The sequence below is a fragment of the Sus scrofa genome, chromosome 1 (assembly GCF_000003025.6).
Source record: "Sus scrofa isolate TJ Tabasco breed Duroc chromosome 1, Sscrofa11.1, whole genome shotgun sequence".
Classification (NCBI taxonomy): Eukaryota; Metazoa; Chordata; class Mammalia; order Artiodactyla; family Suidae; genus Sus; species Sus scrofa.
This window is the reverse complement of record NC_010443.5, coordinates 152,738,210-152,751,771: the sequence shown is the minus strand read 5'-3', so window position 1 is coordinate 152,751,771 and position 13,562 is coordinate 152,738,210. Positions and strand designations below refer to the sequence as shown.

Genomic DNA, 13,562 nt, shown 5'->3' with positions numbered 1-13,562 from the left:
TGAAAATTATCAATGTAAAAATAGTTACAATGTCATAGAAATGGGTATGACTGCTCAACTGTGTGGAAAATTAAGAGATAACCAAGAACTGAAATCTAGGGACAACAAAATACTCTCTGTGTGTGTGTGAAATTACAGTCAGGCTATATCAGAAATTGAGCTGATATAAAAACAGACCACAACTGATTTTTACTCAAGTCCTTCCTCCTCTTAATTTAAAACAAGTAAAATTAAGTGAAAAGTAAGACTCTTTGCAAATCAAAAGAAAACCAAGTTCTATATAAATGTCCCCAAACCTTCAATGATATAAACAGTACCTGTCAGTAACAGCCACGAAACTGAGCAGCAAGGTATTGAAAAGAGCCATCAATTCTTTCTGGAGCTGCTGCCTGACAGCCGTGCGGATGTCATCTGTTTCCTCTCGTGCCTGTGACTCTGTCAGAACCAGCAGGTCCAAGAGTGGATTTGGACTCTAAAAGAAAATGAAATTTGTACAACATACATTTACTCTCGAATTGAACTACATGTTGTTTCCCATAATAATTTTTGTTGCTAATCATGTTTTGGAGTAACTAAGAGTTATATCACCTAACTAGTAGGTGTGGGACTCTACTACATTAGTAGAGATGTTCTCAACTCAAAAGGTGCTTCATATGTTATCTCAACAAAAAAAAAAGCATATCCATTATAGAAAACTGAAGAAAATACAGAGAAGCACAATAAGAAACACTAAAACCACCCATAACCACACTGTATCGAGATAGCTGTTATTGGTATATTGGTACATATTATTCTTTCTGGGTGTGTGAGTACAAACAGAATTATAATTCCATATTTTTAACAAAACTGAGATCAAGTGGAAAAGTTCAGTATCATAACTATTATTTTAATGTTATTATCACTATTTCTTCAAAAACATTATTTTAGTATCTGCTTGTTAGTCAACCATAAAGGATTTACCACAACTACTGGATAATAAGTGATTTCTAATTTCACTGAGCTGCAGCAGTGTGCTCAATTCTGATTATATCCTACGTATGAATTCTATGCAATAAAATCACTAAATCAAAACATTGTAATAGTTTTAATGCTTTCAGTATATACTGCCAAATTGTCCCTACAAAAAGTGTACCAATATATATGACTAAGCAAGGCACAGGAAGGCCTAGAGCACCCAAGCCAATATTGAGTATTATTGTTGTCGTAATCTTTGCCAATTTGATAGGCTGATAAACAAGTAAAACTAGTACTATTTAAATTTTATCTTGTTTTCCAACTTTAAAAATGTAGCTAAAGAAATGTAATAGATTATTTCTAGTAATATTGAGAGAACAGAAAATATTACATTAACCAATGGCATTAAAGATAGATGGAATACTTATTAATCATCTATAATGTCACAGGTACTATGCTAAGAAAAAAAAAAAGACAGAAAAAATAACAACTTTTATTTAACTTTGGGGTTAACTAGAAGATCTGCATTTTTTACATTTTACAGATGGGCAAAAAGAGGTTCATAAAAAGGGTATATAACTTGTCCTAGGTCATATGAATGAGTTGAGCAAGAATTCAACCTCAGAACCATCTTACTTCAAAACTAGTGAACATTCCATCCCCATCATTACATCACATCAATAGTGCATATTAAAACAGACAAAAAGAGATAAAATCAAACTGTAATTATTACTGCCATGAAATCCTTCACATAAGGGACTCAAAAAATAACTGCATTCTTTTTAAGGAAAGTAAATTTTTAAAATGGGAAGACAATTCTAAGTTGTTTTTATTACGTAGTATGTACAGTATACTTCAACAAAGTACACACAATTATAAATAATCTAATTAAGAACTTTTGGAAAGTATTGAGGGAGAGATGTTTTGCCTTTAAATTGACTATGTTTGACACTTAAGAAGCATTTTTTTTTTCAGCTTTTCTTTTCAACTTGAACAAGAAGCACCTCATTTGGATCAAGCAAAACTACATAAAATGTAACTACAACTTCTAAATTTCATACATGAAAAACAATCATACATTTAATAAAATCATAAAAAATATACATCATATAGTATTCTTAGCCCCAAATAACCAAAGGCTAACTTACACTCACATTCCCTCCAACTTTCACAAATACTGACAAAATGAGGAGGCTGTTTCTCATGCAAATTCTACCTTGGTAAAATGTAATTTTACCATGAGGAATTTATTAATTCTGATATAGAGATAAAAATTAAGTAGAAGCTACCAATTAATATATTAACATATTGATACAGTACATATATACAGTCTAAAACTAAGATTCTTCCAAACAATCTCATCTTATTAATAGCTTATTCCTGCTGGTAAGCTGCAGAGACTTTTTCCCTTTAAAACCTGTCTTGGATTTACATGTTAACATTAAGATCCAGTGAACCTCAGCAACATCACTTCTAAAATACCGGATTTAATACCATTTGCCAAGTGCAAAAGAAAGTAGAAAAGATGTCTCTACTGATGCCTACTGACCTCAAGTACTTGATCATATCTGAAATTGTCTTTAGACATTAGTATTCAATCATAATTTTAAAACAACTACATGGGCCATGACTTCATCAGTGCTGACTTCCAAAAGGTAGTAATTTCCATAATAATGGCTCATTTTCTTTATCCACAGTTACCACTCTTCATACCCAATTTTCCATTCATAAGCAACCTACAAGAGTAGGATGTACAACGCTCTCTATGAACTTTAAGTACACATGAGCCTGTGAAAGTCTGACAACAGAAAATTCAGCACTTTCAGGTTATTTTATATATTAATAAAATATCAATACACTAAAATATAAATTAGTGGTGCAAAAATTTCCTAAAGTGCATAAAATTAACAACTGAATGTTTTCATAGAACACGTAGACAAAATTTTCATAAGAGAAATTCTAAACCTTCCCTCAGCTGACTTTTCTTCATATAGCTTATGAGCATTCTTCTGCTCAACCAGGTAGTTACTTCTGCCTAATTTTGTTTTTGCCACCATTGCTTTCACACATCTTTGTATGTTATATCCATAGATTAAAAACAATTCCTCTGGAAATGCTATGTTACTGACCTTCTAAAACTATTTCTCTCACTTATTTTACCCACTTCATATGATAAACTTAAAAAGGCATTTTTTGACTATTTTGTCTCCCATTATTTTGAATATTGGTGTTTACATAACACTTAATAATTTACTCCTTGTAGCATGATATTTAAGATTAAACTCTTCAGATAGCAGATGCTTAGGTCCACTCTACTTACCTTTAAAAGTATTATTCATAACAAAAGTGAGGATAATATGTGAGGAGACTAAATAAAAGCTTTCCAAAGACAGCCTTTATACCATACAAAGTCAAATAAATAAATTTAATTATACCAAAAATCCTCCTCTAAAACTGCATTAAAATTACAGTACAATCATCTAGAGTCTTGTAGAAATTCCATTTTAATTTCAAAATTACAAATAAATTATGCAATGTATATCGGCATTCATAACATACTACAAAATTCATAGTCATCTGAATGTAAAGTTTTTTTGTTTTTTTGCTTTTTAGGGCCACAGCTGCAGCATATGGAGGTTTATGGGCTAGGGGTCAAATCAGAACTGCAGATGCTGGCCTACACCACAGCAACAGCAACACCAGATCCAAGTGCCATTTGTGACCTAAACCACAGCTCACAGCAAACTCCAGATCCTTAACCCACTGAGCGGGACCAGGGATCAAACTGCATCCTCATGGATACTAATTGAGTATAACCCACTGAGCCACAACAGGAATTCCTGAATATAAAGTTTTAATTAGTTATAATTACACAATTTAGGTAAATACATTTTGATATGCATAATGATTTTTCTATTGTTATATACTATTTATAGTCTTATACGCAAACATTTAACTACTGTACAGATTCTCAAGAAAAGATTTTCAAGAAAAGATTCTAAAACTAAAGCTATTTTCACCACCCAAAACAACTATAACTCTTAGAGTACAAGATCTCTAATAACTGAAGAAGAAGATTGTTTTAGAGGTTATTTTTTTTTAGAATGAGCAAAAAGATTATGGAGTTATAAAAATTCATATATCAAAAATCAATTTATCAAAAAACTTATTTGAAAAGCTTCACAGAAATTATTTTAATAATATTTTAACATCTAACCTCTAAAATATTTAAGCATGCCTAAAAGCTAAAAGAAGAACTAAAACGACAACAGGTTCTCCTGTTTATTAAAAATCCTCAGGGAAAAAAGTGCCTCCAAATGCCTCTTTAATTTTTTAATAATTAAAAGATAACACAAAATCAAAAGAAATATGGTACTTGGAAATCATTCTTGGGAAAGTAACAGAAGAGTAAACTTTATTGAATAATACGCCTATATACTCTGGAAGTGCAATCATCTTATTAATGATTCAAAAATTATAATTTAAGGAAATTTAGTATGTTGTCTCTCATGTGTGTTATAAATATTTTCTTAGTTTATTAGGTCTTTTTAACTATGTTTAAGGTATTTCTTGCCATACATACAGATACGAATAAACTGTACATGTAAATGCCCACCTAATAGACAAATGTCCTATTAAAAACTTCACAAAATGAGAAAAAGTTAATGTGTGTCAACTACATTCGAATAAAATTTATTTTTTAAAAATTTTAATGTGAAAGAAGTGAAAATGGCCAGAGAAAAATATAAAAAAATAAATTTTATTAAAGAAAAATTTGCTGTGATAATTTAAAATATACCTCTTCAGAAAATACAGGCATATCAAAGGAACATAATACAAATATCAACAAAAGAGTCTAAATTAAAATTCAAATTCTTTAACAACACTTACATGTCTAAGAAGTAATTCTAGGATCCAGTTTAGAAGTTCTACGGACACATTTTTTCTTTGTTCCTTCAATAACTTATTTAGAAAATGTATGATGTCTATTAGCAGTTTCTCATCTTCAGTGCAAGCAGGAAGCACTTGTAAAAACCTACAATAAAAAAAGACAATAATCATAGTCTAGCCATTTATAGTAAGTAAATATTTAACAGCTGGCTGAGGAGTGGGGCCCTGACTTGCTGTGTTTGCCAATTTCCATAGTGTAAGTACCCTGCCATGTAAGCCATGGATCTAACACTGTGGGAGAGGCACTGTACCACACCGATATATGGCATTTCCACAAACAGACAGAATCCATATAAATAATTTCAAGAGCAGAGATAGTAGTAAAATGTTATAAAATAATTGGGAAGTAATGACTTTGCATAATCACTAGCTTCATTTGTTCATATAATTTAATTGTAAGCTTAGGAAATTTATTTTGTAAGAGTGGTTGTGTTTAACAACTTGAAAAATTCAGATAACTAAACCATCGGCTCTCATAAGGTACTACTAGCTGGCTCCAGCACACCACTGGAAAAGGCAAATTAGGTATTCAAATTGTGAGAGCTACACTAAAATATGAGAGTCCACATTTTAGAAACTCATATAACCTTGTATTTTGAAAACTACACACTTTATATTTAACAGAAAATTATAAATTTTATACTAAAGTCACATGAAGACTAAAATGTAAAATTACTGGCAACAGCTGCTTATCAGTCTTATTTGTTTTAAATGCAGCCATCTGCTACTGGTTAAATGTGTTAAATTTACAAACGAGAGCCTTTCCAATAACTATCAGAGGACCTCCATATAGCTATCAACTTAAGGAAATTCAGAATAAAATGAAAAATGAGATAATTTACTTAAAAACAAAACAAAAGCTAAACAAAATAAAACAGCCAGAAGCAGGTTACCAATTCAGCTCACTGATGTCTCATCTCTCTTACAATATGGTTGTGAATAAACATTCAGTTTCCTATGTCTTATCCTAATTATTTACTTTTGTGAGATAACAAAATTTTCTACGATTGGATATAAAAATATAGTAATTATAATACTTATATGAATTATAATTTATTAAGAATTCCAAAATGCAGTGATTATGTTAAGAATTTTCCTTTTTTGCAATTAGATATGTATTACAGATAATAAAAATCCTGAAGTTTTCCTTTGTAAAAAAACATTTCTCTCATGATAACAACAAGAACACATGCTCTTATCTTCAAAGGTGTGAAGAGGAGCCCAAATACAATTCAATCCAGGTCTTTGAAACTGGCAGTCTTGAGCTGGCACTGACCTGTTTAGTGTGTTGTGCCAAGACAAGGACTTCAAGGTAACCCCACATGGGCCAGTGCCACCCGTGAAGGACAATCTGTCATTCAGAAGATAAAAACTCATCCTTGTGACAGCAGTCCTCACTTCCCTGTGGGCTGCAGCCTGCGCAATGGAGTGGAGACAGTCCTTCAGCCCACTGGCTGTGTATGTCATCTTCAGAGTAAGGGCATCCTCAGTGGATAACTTTAATGAATCTAAAAATCTAAACCAAAAGAAAAAAAGAAAGACCCACATAAAGCTATTTAAATAAAAGCTCACATTTATTTTTATTATAAACTGTCTCCCCAAATTCTGTTTGATCTTAACTTTCCTTTTAATTAAAGGGTGACTCATAGTCAAAAGAGTCAACATTTAGGTTCTATGCTAGTGTGTTTATAATGACATCTTCCTGGTTACAGAAATATAAAGTTATTTTCATTCAAATAAGAAAGTACTCACTGATTAGACTGTTAAGATATTTAAAAGTCATCATCATCACTACAATAACAAAATTTACACATATGTTTTTCAGCTTTTACTGTAACCTAGATCACTGTTTCTACTGAGTTACATCTATTAACTAATTAAAATTCACACAATCTCTAAAACAGCATAGAGCACAATGCTTTTTAAGTTAAACTTCTTTGATAGTTTTTAAAATGTAATGAACATATGTAATCTTTAAAACAAAGTAAAAATTATAATCTTCATTGAAAAAGCAGAGTTAGATGATAATATTAAAAGCTACTTGACCTAAAGGAAAAATAAGACCTAACTAATTATAATTAGTCAAATGTGAATGCTTTTCTATTCCGGATAACAGCTTACTCTTGGATTTTAGTTTCAGAGTTCATCTGCTTCAACAGATTATCACTCCCATGATACCATGATAGGTTCCAAGCTATTCTCAGCATATCTGAGACCGGCTTCAAGGCTAAACAATCAGCAGATAATGGCAAAACTATGGAGTATGGACTCACAGCATGGTGGCCAAGTACAAGGACTGGTAGGTGATACCTAAAGAAAATACATAAAAATAATTACGAAAGTTTAAATTCTTAAATGCTACTCAAAAAGATGAGCCACAGATGAAAGCTAGTTCCATGCCTCCCATTCAACAACAATACAAAGATCTCTCTCATAGTCCCTATGCTGAGCAATTATCATGCTTCACATTATCTCAATTATTCTTTTGTCATCCTCTAAACTTCCAAAAACACTTGATTAAACTCTTTCCTGAGGACTTACCATATTCTATGCTGTATCAGAGTTGTTTGCAGAGATGAATGATGCACTTTGAAGTCAAAGCCTGTTGCTACAGTGAACCACACATATAATAAGGTGTTCAGCTGAAACACAAATGTCTACTTTATGCTAAACACTGTACTTTATCTACCTTCCATTCATAGTTACATGGCACGGCACTATAATACCTACTTTACAGATGACCAAAATGAGTCTTAAAGAAGCTAAATGAATTGCCTATGTTTACATGGGTCACTAAGTGACAGAATTCAACTTACAGTTTTCCCTAGAGAACACAGATGCATCATCAATAAACTCAAACACTATGTGTCACCAAGAAAACCTTGAAATATTTTTAGATCTAAGAATAGATTCAATAGCGATCTCTCTCAAACCTGTTAGTTAATTTAACAGTTTAATAAGACAGCAATGCCTAGCATCTCAAATGTTAAAGAATAATCTTGCTAATAAAACATATCCCAAACCCTTAATTCATATATTTATAACTAATGTTAAAGAAACACAATTGGGTAAGATTTCTAAGCGGAACTTTACTGTGCTTTTTCATTTCATGCATCTCAAAAAAGAGGCTGGGACATTAAAGCACCAAAAGTCATGAGATGAAACACTAGGTGAAAACTTCAACAAATTATAGATTTTGATTTCCCTTTCCTTAGCAGTAATTTACCTTCAAAAAAAAGCAAAGAAATAAATTCTTTACCTTCTAGAAACTGAAACAGGCAGACTGAAGACTGATGGTGAAGAAGGTTTATTGGAAGGATTATCAGACCTGTTTTACAGAAGAAACACAAAAGAAAAGAAACAGCTGAGTTTACCATTGCTTTGTCTAACAAATACAACTAGCTTCACTTCTTGGGCTAAAACTCAAATCCAGGAGTTCCCGTCATGGCTCAGTGGTTAACGAATCCAACTAGGAACCATGAGGTTTCGGGTTCGATCCCTGGCCTTGCTCAGTGGGTTAAGGATCTGGCATTGCTGTGAGCTGTGGGTATAGGTCGCAGACGCGGCTCAGATCCCGCATTGCTGTGGCTCTGTTGTAGGTCGGCAGCTACAGCTCTGATTAGACCCCTAGCCTGGGAATCTCCATATGCCACGGGAGCAGCCCCAGAAAAGGCAAAAAGAATAAAATAAAAAATAAATAAAACTCAAATCCAGAGTTGCACTTGGTTCTATCATTTAGTACAGTTATAACATGGTGCTACTACCTGGGTTTGATTATGAAGAGCGAATTATGATTTTCTTTAAGAAGTTCATGTGACAAATGATTCATATAATGCAGGTGCTATACTGGCAAGGAAGCCTCTGTGTTCTCTCACTGATCCCGCCCAAGGTCAGTGTTTCTATCCTAAACAATTTCCCCAAAGTTTTTTTAAATTAAATATTAAAGAAAAAAACAAAAAATCTAGAGTATGTACCAAAAATATATTAATGATGAAAATTACTACAGCAATTTTTAAATTTTATACTCAATAATGTTCAAAAACAATAGCTCAGGGTGACTTTTTGAGCCAATGTGCTTTTTAATATTGCTTACTCAAACCAATAATCATACCACGTATATCCACCATGGAAAGCATGAGCTTCCCAAGTCAGAAATTTCCATGCATTGCTCCAAGAATGCATCAGGGGAAAATGTAAATCAACTATAATAGAAAAAATAAAAACCTAATTAAAAAAAAAAGAATGCATCAAAAACCTTAGGTATATACATTTAGGAGTAAAACTCTTTTAAAACTCATAGCTCACCACATATCCATTCTTGATACTTCATCAAATAACAGAAGACAAAATAATGCTCCAACTTCAGTGACAACAGTACAATCTTCATGAAATATCAAGGAAACTGAGAAATAAAAAGAGTATAACTTTATAAAATATTTTTATCTCTAGAAAGAATAAATTTCAAATTTAAAATATCTTAAAGAGAAGAAATGCCATGCTCAGAGAAATGCAATTATAAACCCAGATAAACTGATGTCACTAAAACAGTGGCTCTCCAACTTTCAAAGCTATGTGAATCTCTGCAGGGCTTGTTAAAACATAGATTTTCTGATCCAGTAGGTTTAGGGTGGAACCTATGAATCCTGAGGGATATAGACACTACTGACCCAGGAACCACACTTACAAATTCACTTTCTAGACAGTCTGCTTTCATAGAATTTGCGAAGTAAACTGATCCAGCTTCAAGAAAGGTTTTGCCAAGTCATTTAACTCTAGTTAAATGTGTGTACAGAAAAGATCATTCCAGATTATTATATATACAAAACGATAACTAAACAGTCTTTGTCAAAGAAACTTAGAAAAAATAGAAAAATGAAAAAAAATTTAGAATTTTTTCTGTATAGTTTCATGTTGTTTGAATTTTTAAGTTTTTTAATTACTGAAAACAAAAATAAATCAACAAAATAATGAAGTTCTGGTTCTTCTCTAGCCTCCACCATCACCTGGTTATGATCCTGGCCAACCTCTAGACTTTAATTTCCTCACTGTAAAATGGTGTTATCCAGAGCTCCCGCTGTGGTGCAACGGGATCGGCAGCATTCTGGGAGCACTGGTACCTGGGTTCAATACCCGGCCCTGCAGGCCCTGCACAGTGGGTTAAGGATCCAGTGTTGCCACAGCTGCAGCTTAGTTCGAGGCTGTGGCTCAGATCTGATCCCTGGCCCCGGAGCTCCATATGCTACAGGGCGGCCAAAAAAAAAAAAAAAAAAAAAAAAAAGGAAAAAGAAATAAATTGAGAAATAAAATGATTTATCCATGATTTCTAAGTTAACTTCTAACCCTGAAATACAAGGTGGAATTCTGTCATGACATAAAGTTTATGATTCAAAGTAGTGTGTCTGACAGATCATTTAACTACTATATACCTTCAGTCTAATTCCATGCTATAGACAGAATCATCTATGTAAAACACAAACCCATGTGTTAACAGGCTTAAATGGCTTTCACTGTTATTTACTATGACTTATCAAGCCCTATACGAACTGTTCTCTCTACCTCAGCCCATCATTTTCCCTTTACACCAAAATCCAGCCATCCCTAACCAACCACTATGGAAAACACACCATTCTCTCTCACACATAACCATGGCTTCCTTATCTGGAAATCTACCCTTCCTCTCTCCCCCCACTCCTATTCACTGCTCAAATTCCAGATAAGATGCCCTGAAAGCACTCTCTGGTGTCTTCCCACTACCAGATCTACTCTGGAGCACTTCCTCTGGCACCAGGGATTCCATCATTATAGGCATTATTATAATGTATCATACACTTATTGGTCAAAGTCTTCAACTATACAATCTCCCAGAAAGTCATTTATCAAACTCATCAATATATCCCAAAGGCCTAGTGTTGAACCTACCACATAGTATGCACTCAATATATGTCTGCTAAGGAATGAATTTTTCTTGTTGAATACCTGGTTAAAAAATTAACTGTGCCCCCCAAAATTTTGCCCATTAATGAGAGATATTAGAATTCATTTTCAGACTCATTTAAGTAATTTTTGCAAATATCACTGAGAAAGAAAAATTATTAAATAGGTAGAGATTATGTTGCCTTAGAAAACGCCTTTAAATCTAGTAGATGTTCATAATTAGTTGACTGCTTGAATAATATAAAACAAAATTATAAATGAGGAGTTCCTATCATGGCTCAGTGGAAATGAATCTGATTAGTATCCATGAAGACACAGGTTCAATCCCTGGCCTCCCTCAGCGGGTTAAAGATCTGGCATTGCCATGAGTTGTGGTGTATGTTGCAGACATGGCTTGGATTGGGTGTTGCTGTGACTGTGGTGTAGGCCGTCAGCTGTAGCTCTGATTTGACCCCTAGCCTGGGAACCTACATATGCTGCAGGTGCAGCCCTAAAAAGACCAAAAAAAAAAAAAAAAAAAAAAAAAAAAAAATTACAAATGAAAAGGTAAGCTAGGAACTAAATTCTACTGAATGAGGTTAATAGGAAGATAATTATTAACCAGACTTAAGAAAATTGGAGATCCAAAACTGCTACTCTTCCACATCAATCTACAAAAAAATTATAAAATTTTACACACTATTCAAAATTTATGAGCCTGAACACACTAAGTCTCTTTAGAACTTTACCTGGTTTGAACCTTTATCAATGTTATTTAAACTGTGTTCTATTCACTTGGCAGAAGCTATTAGAAGAGAAGAAAATGCTAAAATAAATGCCTATATTCTAATAATATTTTAAATATAAATATCATTTATCTCTTATATGCCTGATAAGTGACAGTTAAGTATAGAGACATTTGATCAAAATGTCTCTTGTAGAACATTTAAAAGCATGGAGTTCCTGTCGTGCGCAGTAGAAACGAATCTGACTGGTATCCATGAGGATGCAGGTTCAATCCCTGACCTCGCTCAGTGGGTTAAGGATCCAGCATTGCCGTGAGCTGTGGTATAGGTTATAGATGCGGCTGGGATCTGACATTGCTGTGACCAGCAGCTACAGCTCCAATTTGACCCCACGCCTGGGAATCTCCATATGCCGCGGGTGCGGCCCTAAAAAAACAAACAAACAAAAAAAAACAGTGGCCTACACTTCTAGGAAAGAAAATAACACATAATGTTATCAAGCTCTCTATGGAGAATAGTCAAAAGAGGAAAAAAAAGAACAAAATTACACGGAATTTTTCCATCTTAGTACATTACTAAATTACAACCAAACAGAAAGGGGTTTTAAAAAAGTCACATTTTACATATTACATTTATAAAATGTAATAAATTAATGCTCAAAGTCATTCAGGATAGTGTAGTTCTCACTCCTCACAGTCTGAGTCTATACACTTTTAATGCCAGCTAAGGACATAATCAGAAATCACACCGAAGTGTTATGATCTAAAGGGAAAAAAATTGAAGAAACAGATACTGGGCAGTATCTGTTTCTGCAGTAATAACAGCAGCCACAGCTTCTCTCTTTACAGGTAACAGTTAAATATCTGGGAACCAAACAACACTGACATCAAGGTGCAAACATTAGAGGCTTCAGCCCTTCTCAGCTCTAAGATCTACTCAGTAAAAGGATTTTAAGAAAATTTCCACAGAAGTGTTAAAGATTTTCCACTGTGATGGGTTTTTTCAGTGGAATGTTCACTAATAAACTTTGTCATTCTGTTAGTAAAATGGAAAGTAAATGTTACCTTCAGTTAAAAATAAACACTTAGAGGAGTTCCCATCGTGGCTCAGCAGAAGCGAATCCAACCAGGAACCATGAGGTTACGGGTTTGATCCCTGGCATCGATCAGTGGGTTAAGGATCTGGTGTTGCCGTGAGCTGTAGTGTAGGTCGAAGATGCAGCCTGGATCCCAAGTTGCTGTGACTGTGCCATAGGCCGGCAACTACAGCTCTGACTGGACCCCTGGCCTGGGAACCTCCATAGGCCACAAGTGTGGCCCTAAAAAACAAAAACAAACAAATAAACGAAAAAACCAAAAACACTTAAAGCTTAAGATTTACCACACTATTATCAGAATTTATTTTACTTACCTCTGAATAACAGGGTCAAGAGAGAAGACTCTTGTGAGAGGGAAACACGTATGGCTGGGTCTGCACAAAGAACCTTCCTCAGGAGCGTGAGACTTGGCTGTACCAAACATTCTACCACCTGGCCCAGATGGGAACACAGTTATTCACTCTTATCCACTCTAAGGTGAGATGAAATACATACTATAACATCACCTTATTCTAAGTTTCTAGCTTTTTCACCAAAATTCTGTGAAACTACAATGTAAATATTAACAATTATTTTCCACCAAAGATAAGTTTTGTCCAAACCTCTGCTTATACATCAAATAGAAATTTTAAGGTTAGTTTTCCTTTAGAGACCTCACTTTTAGAAAAAAAAAATGAATTATGGTTTTTCTCCAGATAGATGCTCAGGAGTGGGATTGCTGAATCACATGGCAGTTCTATTTTTAGTTTTTTGAGGAACTTCCATTCCATTCTGTTCTCCATAGTGGTTGTACCAATTTACATTTCCACCAATGTTGTAGGAGGGTTCCCTTTTCTCCACACCCTCTCCACCATTTATTGTTTGTAGACTTTTGATGATAGCCATTCTGACTGGTATAAGGT

General features: G+C 33.9%; 1 protein-coding gene across 12 annotated transcripts in view; it reads right to left on the bottom strand.

Annotated features, from left to right (window-relative positions):
• Nucleotides 1–13,562, bottom strand: part of RTTN (rotatin) — a 145,665-nt gene that overhangs the window by 82,198 nt on the left and 49,905 nt on the right. For all 12 annotated transcript variants that reach the window (XM_021099277.1, XM_021099282.1, XM_021099245.1 and 9 more), the window contains 7 exons: nt 12,975–13,092; nt 9,211–9,307; nt 8,165–8,233; nt 7,027–7,215; nt 6,182–6,421; nt 4,846–4,990; nt 318–472 (listed from right to left, as the gene is read on the bottom strand). In XM_021099277.1, coding sequence (XP_020954936.1) covers nt 318–472; nt 4,846–4,990; nt 6,182–6,421; nt 7,027–7,215; nt 8,165–8,233; nt 9,211–9,307; nt 12,975–13,092 — 1,013 coding nt within the window. The remainder of the gene's footprint in view (nt 1–317; nt 473–4,845; nt 4,991–6,181; nt 6,422–7,026; nt 7,216–8,164; nt 8,234–9,210; nt 9,308–12,974; nt 13,093–13,562) is intronic.